General features: G+C 44.9%; 1 protein-coding gene across 4 annotated transcripts; it reads left to right on the forward strand.

Annotated features, from left to right (window-relative positions):
• The first annotated feature begins 112 nt into the window (after positions 1-112).
• gdap2 (ganglioside induced differentiation associated protein 2) lies at positions 113-26,305 on the forward strand. 4 transcript variants are annotated; one of them, XM_064311661.1, is made up of 15 exons: positions 113-176; positions 1,719-1,762; positions 2,292-2,574; positions 3,635-3,774; positions 5,185-5,338; positions 5,822-5,910; positions 7,475-7,551; positions 7,979-8,138; positions 9,851-10,001; positions 10,464-10,540; positions 13,938-14,014; positions 15,479-15,618; positions 18,028-18,082; positions 18,502-18,645; positions 25,587-26,305. In XM_064311661.1, exons 3-15 carry the CDS (start codon positions 2,372-2,374, stop codon positions 25,626-25,628), a joined length of 1,509 nt encoding a protein of 502 aa, XP_064167731.1. In that variant the 5' UTR covers positions 113-176; positions 1,719-1,762; positions 2,292-2,371; the 3' UTR covers positions 25,629-26,305. The 4 variants fall into 4 exon arrangements, with proteins under 4 accessions (XP_064167731.1, XP_064167735.1, XP_064167730.1 ...); XM_064311665.1 differs by having other exon boundaries at positions 144-176; positions 2,296-2,574; XM_064311660.1 differs by lacking the exon at positions 113-176 and adding an exon at positions 183-427.
• Positions 26,306-26,431: the final 126 nt, after the last annotated feature.

A 26,431-nucleotide genomic window follows, 5' to 3' on the forward strand; every position in this document is an offset into this window, starting at 1 on the left:
CTCTGATTATACTGAAATTAGAAATCAAGCTCTAATATTATGGCGTCTGCCGAACGCCTGCGTTTTGGGCATTGGTGTACACTACAATAACAGTCCCTTAAATGTCTTTCAGGAAGCGACGAGAATGATGCAGACTATTCTGCCGCGAATCAGCTGACGGGGGAAGATGTTTGTAGGTAATGTGATGGAACCGGACTTTAAAATTTTATTTTGCAATCATGTGCTAAGAAAATGCAAGTAACGCATTTCCAGAACTGCCACAAAGACGTAGCTGCTACTTGCTTTGTTTCAAGAGAACTAGAGTGACTGTTGGCTTACCATTGTGATTTTGCGGAGGATTAACTAACGTTAGCTAGCTTGCTACTTATCGATAGCTTAATTAGCTTTTTGGCTAGCTGCCTGCGTTTGTTTTGAGGAACTGAACTGGGTATGTTTGTGTGCTTAAATAACTACTTCTTTCATCTTTGATGGCGGGCTAGATCGTCAGCTGACATGTAATTTCAAAGTTCAACATATGCACTTAGATTGTTTTCTAACACGTATGACTAGTTAACATGGCATGTTTTGTTCATGAGTTCAGTGTGTGTGGTTAGTGTTAGCTAGCAAAGCAGTTGGCTTGCTAACTGTTTGTGATCAGTGTTAGCTCCTCAGCATTGACAACACAATCAATCGGGTTTGGTCTCCGATTGTATAGATCGCTACGAAGTCAACTAGCAGGCTAGCAAAAATATTATTTTTGAACAGATGTTAGGCTAACCTAACGTGAACTATCTGGCAAATGTCATGGTCACATCTGAGTTCAGTTACCGAGATCTTTTGCTCTACAGCAGAGTTTGATAGTGAAAGGTTCCACGTTAACACATCAATACAAATAACTAGATAGGTGTCCATAACACAATGCCGTAGCTATCTCGCTACAGCTTCTATATTAATAGTATATAGCTTTAGGTTTATTTCATGGTAGCAGCCAAACTTTGTATAACAGCACAGTTGTCATTACTGTTCTATAGTGTAATTTAGGTTTCATTTTTTTAAAACAAATGTCTTCGTTAAAGATTATCTGGTTCAAATTTTACGCGATTTTGGTGAACGTTATCCTGCTTTCTTTCAAGAAATAGGTAATCGCAGTATGTAGAGGCAATCTTGGTGTAATTGTGCTGAATCCGTATACATGCCATTTTATGCCAATGGTCCTTTGGTGTTGCTGAGAATCTGTATATTCACTTTCAGTATATGAATTTTAATTGGAAAAAATAAATACAATTTTACATAGGCAGAGGCCTACAAACCAGAAAGTCTTGTATGAGCCAAAATTCATATTGAGAGCTTATTTTAGAGAACCATTGATTAGCTAACTTGCTCTCATGGTTTTGCTCTTGTTTTTCAGCTGTGTGTAAAACTGATGTTTGCCCCTTCTACAGTTAACCTAATTTATAAAACATTGAATTCCCTTTTGTAAAACTGATGTTTGCCCCTTCTACAGTTAACCTAATTTATAAAACATTGAATTCCCTTTATTAGATTTGACACATAAGATTAGTTTTGGAATTCGAAAGAGACTTGCTTATAAAATGTTATAAAAGCCGCATTTGGAATTTTACTGAATATGTCTGTTGTATGTTGTCCTGTCCCTGAAAATGACCTTAATTCTTTGGAAATCATAACTGCATACAACATGTTTGACGTCAGCACCAGGTTGAAATGATCTCCTCTTGCAGGAACCAGGTACATGTGACATGACCCATATGGCCTAGAAAAGGAGGTGAGCATTGAATAATTTTTCAGTACCTTCCACAAATTTAGCAATTTATGTGTTATTGCTGGTTGTATTTAAATGTTGTAGATCTCTGACTTCATCCACTCTGTTTGCATCTGGTGTAGGGTGACAGAGGGATCTATAAATCCATGTGCTTGATGCCAGGTTTAATCATTTGGACTTAAATTGTTTTGTGTATGCAAAGAATGAACCGTGCAGACATACTTAGATGCAGCCACATATTCAAGTTTTGTGAACGGTGCTATGATTTAAATGTGGCATCAATTTCGGCACTACATTACTAGCTTTCCTTAAGTTTAAGCTTCTCCCAGTTTAGTTTGATGTTCTCCTACTCCATGTTTTAAAAAAATCTTAGTGAATGACAGGGAATTTGCCTTAGAGTCAGGGTTGTGAGGATGACAGCCAGATTGTACGGGACTCATTATGTGTCCCTAGCTTGTGATTGGAGAACAGTCAGCATGGAACCTCATGACTTTCTGCACACACTGTCGCCCCTGTGCCCATCCACCGGTAGGCAGACTGCACTGAGCTACTGAAGTCTTCCGCCGTCGGCCCTGCGTTGGCTCCCAGTCGGCTCCGCGCAGGCCTAGTGCTATGGATCCCCTGGGAGCTCGTTCGCAGATCGTGGACGTCCAGACTCTGCCCAGCTGGGACCAGCCTTACGAGGGGGGCAAGGAGGGGGAGGCGCGCCCCGGCGGCAAAACTGGCGATCTGACCGATGGTCAGAACTGCCTGCAGGGAGCAGTCACCTCGCCCTTCCCCTTCAGAGATGACATCAACAGGAAGATTGTGCTTTTGTGAGTCTGTCCGAGTTGCACAATCTTTCTCTTCCTCGAGCTGTGGGGGCTTTTTTCTTTCCTTCTGCTTTGGTCAGTTCCCAGTATCAAAGCATTCACTCCTTCCCCTCCAAGACATAAATCCTCTTTGTTGAGCTCTGCAGCACATGACATGCCAGAGGTGCTAGCTCTCAGTGCAGCATGTCTGGAATATGCTCACATTCCCGAGGAAGCGCTGAAAACTTTCCACTCAGTTTGAAGGGAAAGTGTTCAATTTGATCTTTTCAGTGTTTGGGGGTTTGTAGTGAAATTTAACCCTGAACCTGCTCCATAAAAGGCTGAAAGCTCTAAATCACCTGATAACTGTTGTTGGCAAACCTTGCCAGCAGCTTTAAAAGCACTTTACAGCTCAAACAGTTCCACCTGACTCATCGTTGCACTGGTTGGACTTGGAGGCATGTGACCGATCAGCATGCACTCGCTGAGCGTACGTTTCTGTGGCTTGGAATATGACGCAATGTAGTCCACTTTAACTGCATTACAATATAAATGCGCATATTTGCAGTTTTTTTGTGTGGAGGGGTAAATTTGTGCGACTTTGAAACAGCTTTTATATATACTTATTAAACTCAAAATTGTATTTATGCTGTGCATTATAGCCTCAAAACTAAAAATTTAAAATGGGGATATTGCATCATCATTTTTCTGAAGGGACTTCCCGCCCTCTTTTATTGTGAAATGGTGGTTTAGTGTGTTGTTCATACTTTCATTCAGCCTTCTTCAAATGGATTTAGGAATGGATTCTGGTATGCACTGACTGGCTACTAACAGTGCATGGGCATTTTTGATGATTTAATGGAAACGTGTGCTTGGCTCATAGCCGCAGTACAGTTTCTCAAGTGCCTCCCTGCAGAGGAAACTACTATAAATAACTACAGAGGGATTCTGATCAGTGGTACATTTTCTCTTGCCTTCATTACAACTAGTTGGCACATTGTCATATTTGAAAGATACACACTGAAAACGTGAATCGTAGCAGTTTGGAGAGCTGACCCTCGTTTCTCCTCCGCCTTCACCATAGCACTGGAGACGTGGCACTGTTGAACTGCACGGCGATCGTCAACACCAGTAACGAGATGCTGTCGGACAAGAACCCCATCTCAGACAGCATCCACAGGCACGCCGGGCCCGAGCTCAGAGATGAGCTGCCCAAGCTAAAAGGTAGGGGGCGCCGCTGAGCCCTGATCTGGGATCAGCTCACCCTGAGTTGCTTCTAACATCAGCTATTGTGTGATAAAAGGGCTTGGACTGACAGAGCTGAGTCTGTTCAGGCAAGCTGTCCTAGAAGCAGGCCACTGTTTATTTCTTCCCCCCCCCACTTCGATGTTACCGGGTTGTATGTCGATTACCTCCATGTAAGCAGAATTTCTCTGTGTATGGGTAAGAGACTGAAAGGCAGATCCTGTTCCAAATGCTAACTGCATTGCATGGACGTGCACTTGGAGAACCAGAGGCACTAGAACACTGAATCAAACCAAAGCCCTTTGGAGAAAGCCACTTCTGTCCAATATGGCAGCTCAGCTCAACACGAGGGCCGTGTCCGAAACTGCTTGCTTGCCTACTATTGAGTATACATGTCGTATACAAGTTGTATACAACTTGTATGCTCAGTAGTAGGCAAGTGTGCTTATTTAGACATGTCCAGGTTCTGAGAGGACAGCAACACACGTCTTTTTTACAGTCCTGATCTCGGTAGTATAGGAATTGTGTTCTGCACTTCGGTCAGAATGAGGATCAGCTCCCTCTGAATCATTCCTAGCCCGGAACCCAAAGCACGTTTGTGGTTTTACGACAGAGAGAGGAATACTTAGGACCCTGCAGTTTGAGTTTTGGTTATCTGCAGTCACACCAAGGAAATGGGAAGAGAAAGCAAAGGAGTAATTGTATTTTTCTGTCTCACTGTGTGAAAGACACTTACGGGATAGTTTTTAAGTAATCACGTGTGTGTGTGTCTGTTTGTTCATCGGCAGTTGGATGAAGATGTTTTGCTTAAGAGCTGATTCAGCAGGATCTGGCAGGATATGTACACGGCTGGATCAATGTGGAATGTGATAAATATATAATTTTAATGTGAAACTGCTGGATATAATAGAGAGTCTTATCACAGTGGCCCTTCTGAACTCAGAGCGGAGTAGTTTTTTGATGTATGGGACACGGAAAGTGTAGTTTCAGTGTACACCGAATCACTGCCTGCAAAAACACTGAAAACTCTGGCACTGAAGAAACCACTGCAGTTACTTGTGATGACGTTTACCCACGTGTGACCAGTCTAGCGCCGTAAATTTATCCGCTTTACCATGTGCGTTTTCCCGCCAGTTCTGCGTCTAAAGCCCCCATCTGCACTGGATTCGTGCTCGTTCATCTGTAGGTGGAATTCATCTGCAGTGCCCATGTGTAAAGTGCACCTTTTCTGCAATCTGTTTCTCTTGTAGCTGTATTCTGCCTGTTAAGCTGGACAGCTGTTTGGTAGCGGTAGTGATATTTCACTCATGTAAAGCAGTGTGAAATTCACCTGTATGTGTATTTTTGACCTTGTTAAAAATTTTTGTTTTACCTGTTCCCCCCCCGAAGGCTGCCGCACAGGGGAGGCTAAGATGACCAAAGGCTTCAGCCTCGCGGCTCGCTTCATCGTCCACACGGTGGGACCCAAGTACAAGGCCAAGTACAGGACGGCTGCCGAGAGCTCTCTGCACAGCTGCTACAGGAACGTCATGCAGATCGCCAAGTACGACGCAGCTGCACCTTCAGTATCCACCCGTCCATTATTTATACCCGCTTATCCTGAGCAGGGTCGCGGGGGGTGCTGGAGCCTATCCCAGCGTGCATTGGGCGAGAGGCGGGAATACACCCCTGGACAGGCCGCCAGTCTATCGCAGGGCAGCACCTTCAATACGCATAATATTACAATGCATTACATTAGGTTTCATATTACATTGAATTGAATGCATATTACATTAGTTTGCTATGTTTATATAATATAAATGAATAGAAATGACACTGTGAAGACTGGCCTGTGTTGCTGTGCAGTGTTCACAAGACGCAGGTGCGCCAGAGTGGCCGTGTTAAGGCAGGTATTCCCGGCGGATCAGGAGATGCAGAGAAATTCTGTGTGCCTCAATGCAGCCGCTGTTCATGGGTGTAATGTGCCTCCGTGACTGGAGTGGACTGAATTGCGAAGTGCTGATATCTCTGTCTCTCTGTCTCCTAGGGAGCAGGCCATGGCATCGGTGGGATTCTGTGTGGTCAGTACAGCCAAGAGAGGCTACCCCCTGGAGGATGCTACTCACATAGCACTCAGTAAGCCCGGAGGCCCCTTTTGGACATGCACTCGCGCACACGCACGTGCACACACATGCACACACACACGTGCACTCACACAGTCACACACATGCACACACACACATACGCACACACACACACCCACGTGCACACATGCACACACACACGTGCACTCACACAGTCACACACATGCACACACATGCACACACACACACACACACACACACACACATACGCACACACACACACCCATGTGCACACATGCACACACACACGTGTACACACGCGCATGCATGCATGCACGCACACACAAACACACAGTGAAATACGGCACGCAGGCACAGTGAAATAAATGGGTGCAGAAAGCTACATTGAACTCCGAGTCACTCCCATTGCGAAATGGCCTTCGCTCAAAGGTTTGAAGACTTCCTCATGTAATGTCATTTGCAAATACTTTTCCTTTGAAATAATGCCGTTTGTGTTAATGCATGGCTGAAGAGCTTGTTTGCTTATCAGTGTGATTAATGGGCTGCAGATCACGCTGTAAGTGTACACTGACTTTAAAGTGTTTGCTCTGGTCCGAACAGAAATTGGGCTGGAATTAGAAGTGACTCATCCATCAGCAAGCAATGATAACCCTTTCATAATTAATCCACACGAAGGCGAACTGCATTGTTGCATTGCGATTCCATGTCAACCCATTCAAGATCCATAGTGCCCTACCGACAGATCTTTAACTTTTAAGACATTTTTGGTGAATAATATCCAAACGTCTGCTGTTTCTCTATGGGAGAGAGAAGTACGGTACATGAAAACGATGGCCTACTGCAACATACATCACAAAAATCATTTTTTATATCGTATTATTTTATTGGAAACCTGCTCTGATTTACAGTGATGTACATGACATTTATTAAATAAGACTTTTTGTATCTTCTGTGCTTTATCTCTACAAAAAATAAGAGGAGTGTACCACAACTACAGACTCACACAAAGTTTATTTTATAAATCATCAAAAATATACAGATGAAAACTTACAATGACTATTCGTCAGAAAATAAAGTTAGAGCACTCTGATTTAGTTGTCCCCTTTATTATCTGAGTGCTCCAACTTCATTTTCCAGTGAAAAGTCATTGCAGGCTTTCGAATGTGTATTCTTGATGATTTATGAAGTAAGCACTGTGCCGAGAGCTGTGCTTGATGTAGCAGTGCAAGTTTTTACAGTCTGCTACATGTGGCGTGAAGCTGAGGGCAGTGGCATTATGAATAAGGGAGCCACGTTTCTCCTAAGAAGGAAAAATATAATTAGAGGTTTTTTTGATGATTTAAGTGTTTCAAGTGTTATCCTGTTTAAAAAAAATCTTTGAAGGTTACAATTAAAAACACGTATATTAAGGCCCAAATTAATTGCAAAGTCAGAAATGGGGCCATTTTGATTGGTGTTCCTGGTGATGACAAATATCAGAGTAGACCGATTGACTGGTTGACTGGCTGGTTGACTGACTGACTAACTAACTGGCTGACTGACTGACTGACTGACTGACTCGCTGGTTGACTGACTGCTGTCTCCTATCCTTGCAGGGACTGTGCGCAGGTTTCTGGAGAACCACGGAGAGAGTATAGAAATGGTGGTTTTTGCTGTGACAGAGGTGGAGGAGGTGAGCTGGATTTGTACACATCTTTATTATCCTCTTCCACTCATGTTTGGGGTGTGAGAATTCCTCATCTTATTAGTCACGGTAAAAGTGACAGTGTTTGTTGGTGAATGTAGTTCATCTGCATTGATCCACATGTGGTTGGAGGATTGGTGTCTGAAGTATTCCAAGTATCTGTTAGGGTGTGTACTCTGGCTGCTCAAACACTTTCTGTGCATTTTAATTGCTGTTTTCATTTGACCAAGTTTTATACATCAGGTCCAGATGGGGTGATATATGTGTGTAGGTAAATGGGGAGCTGACATGGGTTGATTGGCCTGTTCGTCATTGGGGATTCTAATATACGCTCCTATAAGGGACCGTTTCTTTGGGCTGAAATGACGCGTTTGAATGTAGTTCTCGGTGATGTCATCCTTGGTGTCTCCCTCAGCCTGTGTACAGGAAGCTGCTCCCCCTCTATTACCCGCGCTCGGAGGAAGAGGAGCGCGCCAGCCTGCCTCTTCTCCCGGGCGACATCGGGAACGCCGAGGGCGAGCCCGTGGTCCCCGAGCGACAGATCCGAATCACGGAAAAGCCAGGCACCCTGGAAGGTTTGTCCGTACCTTGCCTCAGCAGGGATGTAAATGGCCCTTCCACAACGTGCAGCATCATTAGCCACTCCTGGCTTTACAGCGAGCAGGTTAGGACTGTACTCACAGAAAGCCACCGGCTGGCAGGTTCTGCTCGCAATGCTAGCATACTTTTGGTAATGCCTGGAATGACACAAACTGCTGTGCATTGTGGGATTTCTGTTTACATCCATACCACAGCTGTCAAAACTGTATTCATTAGCCCGAGTCTCAAACCTTGGGGATTGTCACCATAGCCACAAGTTTCTTTCAATCTATTTACTGTATATTATAAAGGGGAGATCACTACCCATATCTTATCCCACAGCCATTCAGGTATGGATTTGGCACGATTGTGCTTTGTTGTCGCTAAGTATTGCAGACAGGAACTCCATCTGCGACCCTAGTTCCGATTCCTCTTCCATTTGAGCTTTTTTTTAAAAAAGAACTGAACTTGAAAGGGTGTCAGATTGGAGCTGCTGTGGCTCCTCTGTCAGAAGGGGGCGCCGCTGCGCTGATTGCAGCAGGCTTGCCGAGGAACATTGAGTGGTGAAGTGCCGTCTCGTGGTTTCTTTCTCCTTGTGCAGTGCACACAAAGAGTTAAACACAAGAGCTTGTGTTGCTTGAGGGCTGTTGTATGTCATTGAATCATTGAGTTCTTTAAGGTGAACTCAGGTCTCTTGATGGGGGCTAGCTGTATTGTAAGCTGTCCTTTCCTCTGTGAGAGGTTTGTAATTGCCAACACCAAGCAGATACGGTCTGCTTTAACACAGATCAGGTGCAGTATCTGGAGGGAGAACCCTACTGTGGTTTCAGTAACGGGAGATCACTGTAAAATGCGACCGCAGTTGTGCTGTGCGTTTGTACGCCAACGGCCAGTGCGTGTCGTCTTGGAAACTGCGTTCCATCTGGATGAGGGAGAGAGGCACAGCTGGTCCAAGCAAAATGAGCAAAATCAATAATGAAGATAGATAGATAGATAGATACTTTATTGTCCACTTTTATGGAAATTTGCCTTTGGCTTCACCATAGTTGCAATAAAAACAAGCAGTCACACAATACAGGCTACAAACAACACAATACTAACAATATTGGTTTAGACAACACAGGCCACAAACAACCCAGTACACAGACAACACAACACAACAGAGCTTCAAGTGCCTTCCCAGTTCATTGAAGCGCTATGGTCAAAATATTAAGTATTTAAAGTGGATTGAGATATTTACAACATAATTTACGAACAACTTCAAACAATCACAGAGCGTGAAGCACAGGGTCGGCAGCCAAAGCCGCAAACCCCCGGATGATGTTTCTCCTGATATCTGCAGAGACGGATGGGGGAGAAGAGGGAATGAATGGTGGAATTGCTTGCCATTTTTCCTGTGCTGTGTTCTGTTGCGAAGAGTGTGAGAGGCAGCAGGGCTCTGTCATTGGGATCAGTGCACTTCCTGTGGAAATGAGCTCTGTGGGTTTTTTTAGTGTGCCCCTTCGGTGGTGACCTGGAGGTGGGGTTCAGCTTGCTGCCCCTGTGATGGGTTCAGACCTCGTACCTCCTCACCTAACTTGGACTCGTTCGTCATTTCACGGAACCCTACTGTGTGTGTGTGTGTGTGTGCGTGTGTGTGTGTGTGTGTGCGTGTGTGTGTGGCGTGTTGTGCGTGTGTGTGTGCGTGCGTGTGTGTGCGTTCCTGCAGAGGACTCTGAGGACGACAGCCTGGATTTGGACCTGGGTTTGGTGGGCACGCACGCGTTCGCCCGGATGGAGGGTGACGTAGACAAACAGCGACGGCTCGTTCTGCAGGGCCAGATGTCCGAGGCGTCCTTACAGAAACAACACCAGAGAAAGTGAGAGTCCCACACTGCACCTACATCCTCTACACTTACACCCCCTACACCCCTCCACCTACAGCCCCGTACACCCCTACACCCCCCAACACCCCTTCACCCCCCAACACCCCTTCACTTACACCCCTACACTCCTCCACCTACAACTCCTACACCCCTACACCTATACCCCTTCACCTACCCTGCTCTACCTACAACCCCCTACACCCCTCTACCTACACCCCCATATACCCCTTCACCTATAACCCCTGCACCCCTGCACTCCTCCCCCAACAACCCCAGCACCCCTGTACACTCATCCTCCTACACCCCCCTACACCTCTCCACCTAAAATCCCTACACCCTTCCACCTACAACCCCTCCTCGTCCTCCTCCTCCTCCTCCTCCTGTCTGTGTGTCTGATCGTGACAGGAGGGTTTACGCGGTTCGCGGTCACATGAGGTCTTTTCCTTGTTCCTGCAGCTACAGCCGCTGGCTGTGCCGGGCGAGGGCGGAGGACCTGTCTGACGTAGCGGCGCTTAAGGCACTGTATCAGACCGGTCAGTTTACACCGCCTCTCTACGCCTTCCACTGCACTTACCTGTGTTTGCATTGTCCGTTTGTTTATTCTGCATGTGTTTGCGTGTGTCCATGCGTGTGCGTGTGCGTGTGGAAACGCCGTGACGCACTAAGCCGCGCTGCCTGTTTCCTGTGTGATCTGGCAGAGCCGTGTAGCGGAGCCTCATCTGTGAAGCTGCACCGGGTCCGGTGCTTGAGTTTTGGAAAGGAAAGGCTCAGTTCCAGCTCATCGATTACCGCAGTCATCCTGACGCGAGGCCTGATGGCATAATCTCTTTTCTTGGTACTGAGTTTCAGGTGTAAAAATACTTCCCACAGCCGTGGTGTGCGGGAAGTCCCTCTGCGTGTGGGTCGCTCGCTATGAGAAGTGCAGGGTACAGGGCAGCAGAGTGGGCCGAGACCATCCCAGGTGCGGTAGTCACCCTGAGATTTGGTGAGAACAGCTGATTGCCCGTACAGAAGTGAGCAGCGGAAACCGGTGAAGCGTAGCATGTCATCTATTGCTCAGCCAGTTTCGCTTTCGGATAAACGAACAGAAAAGTAAGAATCTGGAGTTGCAGCTCTCGCTCCATGTCGTCAGGAACACCCTTTGGCCACTAGGAGGCAAGCAGCCTCCTGCTTCAGTCTCTGTGGTGATCACCATATGCAGACAGGCCCTCTTTTCCAGGAAGACTGACACTGTATTTGAAATGATAGTTTACTATGCAAACCGTAAGTGAACAATGGCTCAACTCTACACTATCTAAGAAGTAAAATGGTGTCTTAGAAAGACCAGTAATTTGCCTCTACAAATATAGAGTTAACTGCATCCCAAGTGTTAACAAGGCTTTTCACCTGTATGGCTGATCGCTTTCAGCCACAGCCGCGTGTGTGTGTTTCTGTCTGTCTGTCTGTCTGTCTGTATACACATGCATACATACCTACATGCATACTTGCGTACTTGCATACATCCGTACAGTTTTATTCAGTTAACAGGCATTCCTGTCTAAGTCTGTTTAACACACGTTTTTGCGTACCGCATTTTGGTGATAACATGAGCTGAAATATTTGCTGGACTGCGTTTAAAAAGCACAGATCGCCCCTTTCTCTTTTCGCGTTTGTGTTTGCGCAGCGCACGGGGATAGCTGTAATTTGACCGGGGTCTATTTTTAGGCCCGTCTGCAGGCGGCATTCTTTTCCCTTGACTCCGGCTGCGCGCACCTGCGCCTGATTTTCGGAGCGTACCGCGCGGCTCCAGCGCCGCGGCCCGCCCCGCCGCGCGCCCCGCGCCATCCTCTCGCCGGAGTCCAGCGTTTATCGAAACAAGCCGCGCTCGGTCGGTCTGTGGCACAACAGCGGCCCCTCTTCACCGCCGCTACGCTTCCGTTCGCGTCTCCTGGCCCGGGTTCAATCACGCTCCGAGACCCGGTGGCTAATCCGCTGTAGGAATAATGGCTGTGTATAAACAGTGGCTGATGGAGGGAGTCGGGGACGTACACGATCCTGGCCTGAGATGACCCGTGTAAATAATTTATTCTTTGAAACGGCTGAATTTGAATTTCCAGAAGGTTGAGCTGTCTGCTTGTTAGAGCATTTGCTTGTATCTCTTGTTCCGTTTTAGCTCTCAAAATATAATAGCTGTAACCTTATACCTATACACGTATTTATAACACAGTCCGTCATGTGTTATTAAAGTCACTGTAACGAGCAGCTTGTAGGGAGACTAGCGTAACTCTGGCAATGCATTGACATCAGTCCAGGCCAGGCTTATGTGATATACCTGAAAAGCATTCTCAATTGTTTACATGTGGTGGACTCAAATCGTGATCATGTCAGTTTGTAGTTATACTTTATAAACTTGACTATGGAGAAAGGACTAAATATATGATATTAATTTCCCAAAAAAATCTGCCCCTTCCTTTGCAAAGATGTCACTACTGAGCCATATTTTATAGTGTGTTATGACATTGGTGAGCACATTTCGGGGGTCTTTGACTGTCCCCCTATGCAGAATCATTCAAGGTCCTTTGGATTCTTCATCGGCACTTGTGGGCTGGCCTGTCCAGTTCAACCACAAATATTCATTTTACTTAAAGTTGGCAGAATGAGATGATTATTGCAAATCTGTAATTTTCTGGTGAGTTTAGTTTCTTTTTTTGGTTGATTTGGACTTTGGTTTATCCCTGGTGATTCCACTTCCTTGCACATTTAACAGTTTCAGTGGTTTTAACCTTCTTAATTGTTGGCCTAATTGTGCAAAGTAGCATTTTTTTTATAACCATATAACCATTCGTTGACTTATGTGGGCCACCAACCCTTTTCCTGTCCCTTTGGTGGTGGATGACTGACAGATTTTACGTGTGTGTTCTCTCATTTTTATTCCCCTACGAAATGGGAAACTGTGAGAAGCCAAAATATAGTTCCAAAAGATTGAAATGAACTAGGACAGTGGTTCCCAGCCTCAATCTTAGAGCACCTCTGTGTATGCTGGTTTTCATTCCAGCCACAATTGCAATGCTATCATTTTTGAAAGATGTTAATTTTCCCTAATTAGTTGATTTATGTGTTTAGTAGGATTATTTATTCTCTTAACCCACATTATGTCAGGAATAGCTGTGCATGCCATAAAGAACAAGGCTACGTTTACACCGCCTGGTAAAAGTGACCAAATTCCGATTTTTTGCTCACATGTGGCACAGATCGGATATGTAGGCTACTATGAACGTGTGAACAGGAAATAGCATGTGGAATCGGATATTTTCAGATCCGTTTTGGGCCACATTCATACGTGAAAATAATAATTCAATCAGTTGCTATTGGAAACATCAACGGACATCCCGTGTATTTTGGCCTATAACGACTCTTCATCCTGCATGCTTAAAACGAGGTAACCTTGATTTTCGTCCCTTTACCGAGCCTTCGTCCCCCGTCTGATACAGTCGCTGTATGACTCTCGTACTTGTTCGCTAAGTGAATCCTTTTAGTGAACCGAGTCAAATTATTTGAGTACCCGAAAAGAACCACCACTGTTGAGGACTGGTCTAACTCATTGCATTCTTAATAGGAGAGGCTGCCATCAGATCATAACTGGCCAAGGAAAACGGCTATTATTTATCCGCTGTGCTGTTTAAATATGTACATTGCTGTCTAATGTTACAAGTGTCTAGTGAGCAATGACATTGACACCAACAGCCTGAGTGCACAATGTCATATTTACTTACTGTTTGTATACATGATGGTCTTGTTCTTCTGTTGTGAGCCAAGAGTGGGGAGACAGTTCCATGGAAATGCTCTGTCACTGTTAGCGTGCCATGTGTCTGCGTTGCCAGGGAAGCTTGCTGTCTGTGCTTGTCTTGGTCCGAGCGCTGTGCCGTAGTTTCTGTTCGTTTGTGTCCACAGGAGTGGACATCTGCGGGCGGACGGTCATGGTGCTGGTTGGGAGGAACATCCCCGTGTCCCTGATAGACATGGAGAAGGTAAGGCGATCGTTCACGGTGCCTTGAAGGTCTGGTTGTTGTAAACTTCATATGAGCTAAGATGTGTGCAATATCAAGAGCTGATTTTATTTGAGTTGCTTCAAGGCGAATAATAGGGACATTTGAATGTCAGGTATGCAAAATGTGTGTGCTTGCGAGAGAGCATTTGTGGCATCTATGTTTGGTTATTACATTGTATTTTGTCTGAACAGTCCTGTACATCTATGCCAGATGCACACTATTAAAGTTACTGGAATTAACAACTTTAAATATCCAGTTTGTTCGGGTAGAGTATGGTGTGCCAGTACAGCTACTTGCTCACCCACTCATTATCATATTGTTTTTCAGTCCCGTGTTCTCCACATTTCATACACGTTTATAAACTGACAGTACAACCCAATCAATCCAGGCTAAGCTCCAACTTACCTGGAAAATGAGTACAGTTCAGGGAGGATGAAGACCGTTTATATAGTCTTCCGGTGGAAGACTGTCTTTATTGAGGACCCATTAGCTGCAGTATCGCAGCATTTCAAGCTCCTGTGATGTGTTAAAATTTAAAGCTCATGAACGATTCCACAGGGAGCCGTCCTCCTTGGCGTGCCAGTGTGCGTATAGTATAGAGTATAGGAAATGTTCGCTTGAGGAGCTGCACAGTGTACCCGGTTACAACTGAGGAGCCGTCATCATATCTGTGGTGTTGTTATCCACTTTTTCCCCCTCTGTGATTTGAAATGCGCAGACCTGTACATCTCAGTAAGAGACTCCAGTAGTTCAGAAGAGTGCAGATGAGCATGCATTCGCCGTGTGCTACTTTACACCGAGCAGTCCGGCTGCGCAGTCAGAGACAGTTCATGAGCAGCTGGGGCAGTACAGAGCAGTCCAGCTGCGCTGTCAGAGACAGTTCATGAGCAGCTGGGGCAGTACAGAGCAGTCCAGCTGCGCTTTCAGAGACAGTTCATGAGCAGCTGGGGCAGTACAGAGCAGTCCAGCTGCGCTGTCAGAGACAGTTCATGAGCAGCTGGGGCAGTACAGAGCAGTCCAGCTGCGCAGTCAGGAGCCGCTGTGGCAGGCAGACGACATGTTGGCTACAGGTTTCAGATGGACCTGAGCCTGTGTCCCGTCATCCGACTGAGATAGCCCTACCATCTGACCCCCCCCCCCCCCCAAGTGCAGCTGTGAGATTCGTTGTGCACCCCCCTGCCAGCAGTTGCCACGGACACAGCCAAGATTCGCTCGCAAACTGCGGGTTTTATAACTGCGCCCAGAACCACCGGTCAGCTGGACCAGCCTCCCAAACATGATTCTATTGCAATGACTTCATTATTATGGCTGATGGCTCCTGGTGCAGATGGGTTTTATTCACTGCCACGTATTCCCCATGATGGAAAAAGACGCTAACAGAGGAAGAAGTAGCCAGCCGTTTTGAGCCAGTGTACGTTATGCTGTGACATGTGTCTGCCACAGGCTCTACTCTACTTCATTCACGTAATGGATCACATTGCGGTCAAGGAGTATGTGATGGTGTATTTCCACACGTTGACCGGAGAGCACAACCACCTGGACTCGGACTTCCTCAAGAAGGTCTATGACATCGTTGACCCAAAGTAAGTGGGGTGGGTGGGGAGGGGGGGATGGGGAGAGGGTGGGGCCCTATGCCAAAGTGGGAGTTCATGGTGCCATTTCAGCCAATCATGTTGGTTTATTGTGGTGAGCAGAGCGTCTTATTCCGCCAGGTCTGTCAGTGAGTCCTGTGGACCCATGATGCCTCACTTCTCTGGCAGGGTTCACTTCCCAAGTTTTGTTTCTTTCCCGAAGCACCAGTAAAGAGACTCAGATTCTGTTTTCACATATGTAACCCTGCATTTCTTACACAGTCCCCTGTTCCTCTACCTCACTTCCGTGGTACTCCAGCTTTTTCTTTAAGCGGTCTGCAGGGTTTGCTGTGAGGGTGAGGAGGTCTGGATAAGAGCGTCTGGTAATGAGCGCAGTGTAATGCAATGTAATGGGTGAACGATCCTCTATTTTGGTTCAGTTGATTTCTGTCCCACTGGGTTTGGTCTGGCTGAGGACTGCCTGGCCTGCCTCAGGAGTTGGCCTTGTTACTTTTTTTTGCTGGTTTTTGGTTGTGAGTAAAAGCACAGCAGACATGTATGCACCAAGTCTGCTACTAATTGCACAAATGCACACAATACTCACAACACATAACCACACACACACGAGCACATCATGCCCTCGTTCAGCTTCTAATCCCAAAGACACATGCACACACACAGCCTTGTTCAAATACTTGGTTGTCGGATAATCACAAACACAAACTCATTCACAAGCTTACACTGCCTCTCATGCGTATAATCCTACAGGCACACAACACACACATCCGTGCCTGCATACTCACATATTGATTGTGAACTTAACTTTTTTTACTTTATGTTCTTTCTTTTTTGTGGAAAAAATGACATGACTTTGAAAGGGATAGCTACACCAACATTGGCAAGACATAAATTGGAGACAGTGAAGTTCAATTACCATTTGGTTTATTTCTGAAGTCCTGGAACAACAGAGCAATGCCTGTTTAGAATATCTTATGTAAACTTCCTGATTAAGCTTTCGGACCGAAGGTGATAGGACAGAACAGCATACACTCAAACTCTCCATTGTTCATTTCATACCACTGTCCTAGTCTTCGAGGTGGATACGCTCAGAACCTTTCAACGCCAATCAGGTACAGCATTTCATGTGAAGGACAGTAATTCCCTTCCCACGGTCCTTCGAGGTAAGATCTACCAAGAAAAACATCACTCTGGCCGTCTTGCGGACCATCTGTCTGTGCACTTTTGACAGCGTGCTCAAAGGAAACATAAGTGCTGGTGGCCTGTCCTCTCTATTTATTCTTTAAAATTGGCATTGTGACATCGCTCAGTTGAGTTTGTGCCAAAGTCTCAAGGCTGACCTGAAATCAGACCAATAACGTGTTCCATTGGAAACAACGAGATTAATGTGAAACTGTCCAGTGATGTTGGACTCCATTTTGACTCTCTGAGCCAGAGAAGTAAGGGCCAACGCAACTGGACCAGCACCAGCGTTGTAAAACTCGCCGTTAACTGCTGTTGGCTGCCTGTCTCATTGTTAAACACAGTGAAGACCAGTGCCCGTTCTGCCACTGGGTAGGGCATATGTTTGGCAAAGTATCCCAAACCCTTAATCTCTTTCACATCATAGTATGCCCCTCCCTGAAACATGAGCTTGGCAATCAGCATATCAAGATCTGTATCTTTTTAGTCATTTATCTACATAAATACTTGTTTGAGCCGGATGTACAGGCTTATGTGATGGATAGTTCTAATGTGGGAGATGATGAATATATTTGGCTGGATTTTATCATTCACATGGATATTATTTCACTTAGCAGCCGCCCATATTCACATCTGACAACTTTCTGGTTGAAACGATCTTATCCATTTCTCTCTTTTTTTTTTTTTTGAGGGGGAGGGATATTTTACTGGAACAGTTTAAGTACCAATGATGGTGCGCCACCAGGGAACCTGCTGCATCACCGTCAGGGAAGAAGCCCACTATCTTAATGGCTCATACACTGGTGCCTGTTTTTGGTGCCTTTTTTAAAATATACTCTATTACTGTAGGCCATGTGTTTGTTACAGGATTGTCTGTGATCTTCCCTGTGTTCTCTACAGGAGGGTCTGTGAGCTTCCCCATGTTCTTTACAGGAGGGTCTGTGAGCTTTTCTGTGTTCTTTACAGGAGGGTCTGTGAGCTTTTCTGTGTTCTTTACGGGAAGGTCTGTGAGCTTTTCTGTGTTCTTTGCAGGCTTGTCTGTGAGCTTCCCTGTGTTTTTTTACAGGAGTGTCTCTAAACTGCATTAGAATGTGTCCACTTGGTCTCAGAGACAGACTGGGGGGATTAAATATTTTAAAAACTATTAATTATTATAACATAATCTCTTAGCTGGAACAGTGCTATTCATTTTATAAATATTATTTTGTCTTGTGTTTAAAGGTTTAAGAAGAATCTAAGAGCATTCTACTTTGTACACCCCACATTCCGTTCCAAGGTAAATACATTTCTCAGATATGGGTTATCACTAAACATCCTTTCTTTTTTGGACGATGAAGGCATTTATCTCGTATTTCAAATTATTTCCTTCTGTATTTAAACCCTGAATGGCAAAATGATCTGAGCTAAAAAAACCTCTTGTTGGGGTTTATGTAAACTCTGCTAGAGGTGATTAATACTGAATGATTTTCTGTGTAATCCCACAGAGATTGCCTGTTTGATGCACGTCAGTTCGTCCTACGTTAACGATAAGCATTCATTTATGCTGTTCCAGCCACCTTTCTCAATAAGGCTGACTTTTGAGTTAATCTCATAGAGACCTCTACCTGATGTTGAAATGTGTGTTTAACCACACCCATGTCACCTCAGCTTCTGTCAGTCATGTTTAACTCCGCCCCTCTTCCTCATCCGTCTCAGGTGTCAACGTGGTTCTTCAGCACCTTCAGTGTGTCTGGCCTGAAGGAGAAGATCCATCACATGGAGACCCTGCAGCAGCTCTTCACCTGCATCGTCCCTGAGCAGATCGACATCCCACCTTTCGTCCTGGAGTATGACGCGAGAGTGAGTGTCCCCTCCATTTCTCTGCCAATATTGCCATCCTTGCATTATTCCCATCCTCACAATATTCCCATCCTCACAGTATTCCCATCCTTGCAGTTCTCCCATCCTTGCAGTATTCCCAACCTCACAGTATTCCCATCCTCACAATATTCTCCTCCTCACAATATTTCCATTCTCGCAATATTCCCATCCTCACAATATTCTCATCCTCTCAATATTCCCATTCATGGAACCTCTGCTTCGTGTCCTCACAGTCTTACCCTGCCACCGCCAGAACAGTTTCCTGAAATTGCAGGTTTTCCTCAGCGTGACCTTGCATACGCAGTCAAAGCTGTACCCTCATTATCTCACAGTTGCCAATTCTGTGTTCTTTCAGACCTACTCTTTCACTGCTAGCCTGCTTGACTTACATGAATGTCTGCACACAGATCTAACCGTAAGCAGTAACCAGTCTGAAAGCGTTTGGATAATTTTGGATGTTTTCCACTATGTTTTAATATACTTCTAGTTCTGTGTAATTACTTTATATATATATATATATATATATATATATATATATATATATATATATATATATTATAATAAGAAAGGATGCTGTATGTAAACATGAGCTGAAACAGAGTTTCTGTCATTTGTAATTCTGAGGTGTTGTTGTCTAGGTAACTGGACAGTCTCAAAGTTTCAACATGCTATAGCAAGTGGTACAGCAATTATAACTGGACGGAAGACACATGATCAATGTCCAGGGCACAGAATGGAAAAAATGAAACTGAAATTAATTAAAAATGTTTATGGAATCTTACCGACTAGTATATGACAGTTAAAAAAATGTCATTAAAGATCAAAGTTGCTGGCTGATGTAATTTGAATGAGAGTTTGGCAGCTGTAGTACCGATGCACATGGAGCCACATTCACTCTGGGGCTTGCAATGTAATTAAAGACACCAGTCATGAATTGAGTTGGTGAACTGCATTTTCACTGAAAACCCAATTGTTTCTTACTTTGTCTAGAGATGGTGACCCGGTCCACGCTGACTTTGTCTGTAGACCCGTGCTGTGCCCTTATCTTCAGAAGGATACTTTCTAATGGCTTAATCGAGGGCTGTATGGCAATATTCAGAATTTATGTTGAAAGAAACCAAATTCTAGCAGAGAGATAACTTAAAAGTAAATTTCCTGTTTCCAACAAAACACAATTTAAATTATCTACCATCTTTTCTAAACAGATATTTCTTCTTTCAGACACTGCCAAGGTCACAAAATGCTCTGTAGATGCAGACAAAATGTGGGTATAATGGTCTCGAAATAGCTTTTAAACTATCACAGACTAGAATATAACTGCCATGGTGATTATGGTCAATTTATTTTAGAATAATTTATCCAGCAGTGTGAGATTTGTGAGATTTGGTCATTTATGAAGCTCTGCTATTTTGGAAATGCCACGAGAAGCCGTTAAGGAAACCAGAATGAGCAGCGCTGCTTAAGAAATCCACACGAGAGTCTGGTTAAACTGGGATGCATGTGATGTTGTTGTGGGAGTTAGCCAAAGATAGCCCTCACAGAGGCCAAAATTTATGTTTTTGTCTGTCCAAGTGAATATCTGAACTATCTGAGGCTTTTCCTCTTGAATGGACTTGCTGCCAAAATTTAATTTTTTTTAGGTCTGTGACCAAAATTGTGCCAGCACAGGGCAGGCTCACGAAAGCCAAACCGAAACCACAGTGTGCCCAAATAGCAGCAGATTTTATTTTATTTTTTCCAAAATTCTGAATCAGCGTTCTAGAACGCCTCTGCTTTCAAGTACAAGTAGTGATTGTTACATCAGCATTCAAATGTTCAGTTAAGAACATTCTAATCACATATTTGTGATCTTACACCTTAAAGGCTAGAGAAGCTTCTTCAAAATCTGCATCCGTTCGTGTTTCCACTTTGTCGTCGTTCTGAAAAGTATTTCCGTCCGTTGGCAAAATGTGCGCTGTCCTCTGTCTTCCAAAGTACAGCTTTTCATTTATTTTTAGTTGCAGTAACGTTAGACCCTTCCAGTCCTTTCTTGTTTCTGCTTGCTGTTGTTAATAAAAGACTCTAGTTTTTGTCCAGGCCCCTCCATGCTCTGCGGACAAATGTGTCGGAATGTGTGGATGCTTGCCTTTAAAACGCCGGCCTCCAGAGTTCATTGAAGACATGCAGTGTGCCAGAGGAACAGGCTTTATCCATCTGCTTGGGCCTGACATGTTTTTGTTTTGGCAGAGTTTCATATAAATACGGCCGACTGGCTGCCCAGCCGGACGGGTATGAAACCAGATATAGTGTACACGCTTTTGCCTCATCTAGCTTGTTATCACTGATTCAGAAATGTGAACATTTAACAGAAACAAGTCGCACTTCCTATTCATTAACAACTTCAAGCGCTATCAGTATTAGACTAGGGGGCATGTCTTGGCACTGCTGATAAAGAATAGTGTGGGAAAGCAGACATTTTGTCATAAAGGAGGGAGATAACAAACCACAATTTACACAAGGTAAAAGATAGCAGGTAACTGAAAATCTGATGTTTTATTAGGAAAAATGTTCTAATGAGATCCCAGTTTCCACTGGTTTGATTATTGGTTATTAACTTAAACTGAGCAGCATGGCTATAGAATGAGAGAAAATAAATTAAAATGATCTTGTGTAATTTGTGATGATCAAGCATTTCACATACAGAAATTTGGAGTATTTTCATGTCTTTCCAAGTTACAGACATTAACAAACAACCTGCAATCCCAATGAATTCTGTTTATTTGTTCTTCACTGAGAGATTAGTCATCTGCCCTTGCACTGTATGACATGGTAGCATCTGTAGTCTAGATAGGCTAGGTAATGGTGATGGGGAAGAGGTCTTCAGCAACTAATAGTGATGGAGAAAAAGGTCTTCAACAGGTAATGGTGATGGAGAGGAGGCCTTCGGCTGGTAATAGTAATGAGAGAAGGTCTTCAGCATATAATAGTGATTGATAGGAGGTCTTCAGGTGGTAATAGTAATGAGAGGAGGTCTTCAGCTGGTAATAGTCATGGAGAGGAGGTCCTCAGTGGGTAATAGTCATGGAGACGAACTCCGCAGATAATGGTGAGGGATAGGAGGTCTTCAGAAGATAGTAGTGGTGGATAGGAGGTCTTCAGAAGGTAATAGTGATGGAGAGAAGGTCTTCAGCAGGTAATAGTCATGGAGAGGTATTCAGCAGATAATTGTGATGGAGAGAGATTCAACAGATAATGGTGATGAAGAGGAGGTCTGCAGCAGGTAGTAGTAGTGATGGAGAGGGGGCCTTCAGTGGGTAATGGGGAGAGAGAGGGGGCCTTCAGTGGGTAATGGGGAGAGAGAGACTGTTGGAGCACAGTTAAGTGACCGTGGTTCGGAGAGGAACTTGAGACCAGGGCCGGTTTTCTCTTGGTGAATGGAGTTGGCTCCTAGCATCTGGGAGCACAGAACTGAAGCTTCGCAGAACAATGAATCATTGTGTGGAATGCACCTCGTTAATGTATTGTGGAAAAAAGATTAATCCCTTCTCGAAAGTACGACCGCTTCGTCATTTAGTGTTTTCTGAATCCGATTATTGACTGGTTTCTGGATTCCCCCGTTCTCAAGTTGCCTTTATGTTTTACGCAGAAACAATAAGGCTGCGGTTTATACAGGCCCATGTGGAAAGCTTGAGTAAACAGCCTGATGACGGGACGCCTGAAGAAAAGGGGAGTTTAAACGCAGAAGTTGCATGATTTATGTCTGTATTTAATCTGGCAGTCATTCTGCTTCTTTGAGCTCTATTTTCTGCAGCAGATGATATTTGAACCCTATTTTCCCCCTTGATTGGCTCCAGTTTACTTATCTGCAGGCCATGTTTTCCACGTTGTCTCGTGTTTTCTGAGTTTCATTCTTTTTGTTCTGGCTATGTTCATTCACCCTGGCAAATACAGTGCCACAACAACTCTAATCAACACCAGGTATATCTGCGGTGCATTTTTAAATAACTTTGAACTTAACGTGCAATTCATTCATCGTCATGTGGGTTCCTGGTTCGTCAAAGGGGGGAAATGGCACGCAACCTGTGAATAATCTGATTATGTAGTTGATTACGAAGGTGTTTCCTGTAAGGGATCTTATTGGTTGGGGAGCAGGGAATGAGCGCCCTGCGATGTAAGGTCACCCCACCACAGGCTGTGGTGGTCCAGCTCCAACAGCTTCTGGCCTAACTCTTGGCCTCCCATGTCCAATGTAGATTTCACTGAGCTCTTTCACTCAGTCTGTTGCATTTGGGGGGGGAGGGGGGGGGGAGACAGAACAGGCCAAACCTGCACTGCAGAAGAAGTGAGCGAAGGGCAGGTTTGATTCTTGTGCCCATCTGTCCGTTTGTTCACTTTATCTGTCCAGTTGTGTTTGCAGTCTGTGCCTTGGCTGCCATTTCCCAGGAAGGCTGTCAGAGCAGCACTTCCTGTCTGGTTCCGATTACTTACAATGTGCAGGAAGGGGATCTGGCTGAGTGCATCTGCTTTTAATGGTAACTACCTTCAGCCTTTGGTCCTTTGGTTCACAGTAGACTTTGGATTGATGTTTTTTTTTTGTCTTTTTTCTCAGATGTTCTGGCAAACACAAATATTGTGTTGCAGAGTTTATTTACCTGGTGAGCCTTTTCCTCCCTGGCACATACACTAACCTACGGTGGAATTGTTTTACCATTGTTCCATTGAAAAACCTGGTAGTTGACATCTTTTCATGGCATTCTGGAACTGTTCTTATCGGAATTAGCATGTCAGTGAGCATGGTTGTGTGGCTTTATGTCAGCAGCTCACAAATTTACCTCTGCAATTGTGCCTTCTTGAATGTTCCTAAAGCGGCTTCTTCTGCTGTGTGTTTAAGAAGGTCCACCCTGTGATTAAGCCAAGATCTTGACAAGGGGATTTTTTTTTTGTTTGTTATTTCCAGATGTCTCTTGGAGTCTTTACTAAATGATGAAGAACCACTTGCGTGATCAGACAAAGTAAAAAAAAAAAAAAAAAGTATCCTTCACAAACAAAACAAGTCTTCCTGGTGGTCGTGCTTGTGGTTTATGGTTATGACATGAGTATACTTGGGTTATGGAAGAGGTTATGACATTACCTAGCTTAGCTTTGGTAACAACATAGGTAGCTTTATTTAAATCAACTTAGTTTTCCTTGAGTTAAGTTTGCATGTGTGCTAGACGGTTTGGATGATTTCTTCCGTCTTGGCGCTTACTTTGAGTCTGGCTGTCCTTCGGCTGTGGTGGCTCCAGGGGCCTGTTGTGTGGAGTGGGAGGTCTGGACTCCTTCCTCCCATGGAGCTCCATCGTTCCTCTTCCAGCTGAGCCTGGCACTGCAGCCCAAAGGAGAGGCCTTATACTTGGTAAAATGTAAGATGCATATATGAGATGTAGCTAGTTTATTTCCGGCTAGTTTTTGAAAAAAAAAAAAAAACCTAAGATCTGCTTGCTTACTGAGGTGAGGAAGCTGCTTGTGGTCATGTTTCTCTGTTACCCGCTGCATAGCAGCACAGTGTGTGTTCTCTGTGTCCCCAAAGCTCCTCCCTTGTAATGATTCAGTTCTGTGCTGCGTGTCTGCGCTTCATGATTTGAGTGTTTAGTGTGCTCAGTAAGGAGGCGGTATTGCTTTGAGAAGGTGGTGTCAGGAGAGGTCGCCTGAGTGAAGTGGTGTCTGTTGTGTGATATTTGAGTGTGCTGTGTAAAGATGGAGTCAGAGCAGTGGAACTGAGTTAAGCTGGGAGTATACTTACAGCAGAAGTACAGCTACATGACGTACAAACTACATGACGATAAACACTGCACTGAGAGCAATGCACATCCCTGCTGGCCGAACTAGCAGAGGTGTTCACACACTGACATAAATGCAGAGAATACCCGCGATTGGTCTGAAATATCACATGGTTGGCTGTGTTTGCTGCTTCCCATCTCTTCATCTGATCGAGTGGACAAACATGCCATTTTTCTTTTTCTTCTTCTCCTTTTTTGCTGCATTGATAAACTTAACGCAAATTTGTTTCATAGCTGTGGTTCGATTTCAGCTGAATTTGCCTACTTGCCAAGCATGCTCTCACCTTAAAGGTTGTGCCAGGTGAGAGGCACTCCTGTATGTGTAGGTGGTGTCAGGGTAACATCACTGTGTTAAGGTGGTGTGAGCTGACTGTCATTCTGTCAACCAGCAATAATTATGCAAATCAGCGCAAGGTTCATTCTGCATGACCGGATTTAGTGCTCACTGTTACATTTTACATCAGGAAATTCACGTGTCATTACACAGAGCTTGTTGATTGTTACTGTAATTGAGGGGTATTAAGCCAGGGATGCTGGAGAATTGGGAGAAATTGCCAGCAAATTTGTTGTCTTTATAAAACAATAGTCTCCAGCCATTATCCATATCTGTATGTGGACCTGCAGACAGAGTCTTTTGTTTTACACTTACAGCATTTGAGGTCTGAATGACCCGTTTGCTTTCTGTAAGATATTCTTTCAGAGCAGAACTATGAAACTATTGGATCAACAAGAAGGATATACTGTTTCCCAGAACTGTTATGGATGACCATGAACTGCTGCTGCGTCAGAATATTCCAGCTGTCAATGATAGGGTTCTTATGGGGGAAGAAAAATGGCCTTTTGGATTAAGAGTCTAAAATTAAACGCATGAAATATTACATTAGTCCCTAGCAGTCAGCCTTTTCCAGAGCAACTTGAACAGTAAGGCAACGTATCTTGCTCAGGGGAGCAGCAATACACCACCTGGCATTTGAACCCATCACCCTCAAGTCCACCACCTGCTGCATCCAAAAAATAATCATCTGTTCCTTTTTGATTTGCACATACAGTAGATGGAGGTTTGCGGTCATCAGTGTGTCTGAAGGGTTGTGGCTAACCGCTGTCCTGTTTGTTCTGTTGCAGATGAACGGTCCATACCGCCCGGCCCACTCCTCAGGCCTATGAAGAAGCATGGCATACGACCCCAGGACCGGGTCGCACACTGGTTGTGATTGGGTCTTCAGTTGCCCAATGACGGCGCAGACGTTCAGTGCCCGAAAGTATACTTTAGACTGTAGCCAAGCTACAGCCAGATGTACAGTACAAGTAGCTGCTGCAGGTATTACCCTGGCCCTGAATCTACTTCCTCTGTCACCAGCAAGCCTGCAAGAACCTGTCTGCTGTCTACAGGGTCTGTACGGGGAATCTGCCTTTATTTTACTGCCTGAGTACAATCGGCGTGTATGGAGCCATAGAACCTTCCCTGGAATCTCGTGCCGGAACATTTCGAGGCTGCGCCACAGCGGTGTCTCAAAGCTCCCAGACCATGCCCGTCTCTGTGAAGGTGCCAGTCTTGGTGTGGGTACGTTGTGAGCGTGGCTGTTTCTGCCATCCGCTGGTCCCTTTGTGCCGGAAGCCATTACTCCGCACGTCCAGGAGCCGTCTGTCGCGGCAGATGTCTCGCTCGCCTGTCGAGCGTTACTTGAGCCGCTGGTGTATGCAGTGAGAGATTCCCACGCATGTGTTCCGGATGTCAGTCATCTTTGCAAATATTACACGAGTTGGGCATTTCTAAATAGGTGATGCTACATGTCTGTCCTTAAACCTCACCCCTTACCTGTGCAAGTAAACGATTGAAGCTCTCTGTGTGTTTTGAGTTGATTTTGTGTTGCCTTCACAGACTGTAATCTTGCCATTAAAGGTGGAAGAGTTGTGCAGAATATTTTTTGGGCGTGTAATGTTGGAACCATTGCTCATCCCTCAGGTGA

This window comes from Anguilla rostrata, chromosome 15 (assembly GCF_018555375.3).
Source record: "Anguilla rostrata isolate EN2019 chromosome 15, ASM1855537v3, whole genome shotgun sequence".
NCBI lineage: Eukaryota > Metazoa > Chordata > Actinopteri > Anguilliformes > Anguillidae > Anguilla > Anguilla rostrata.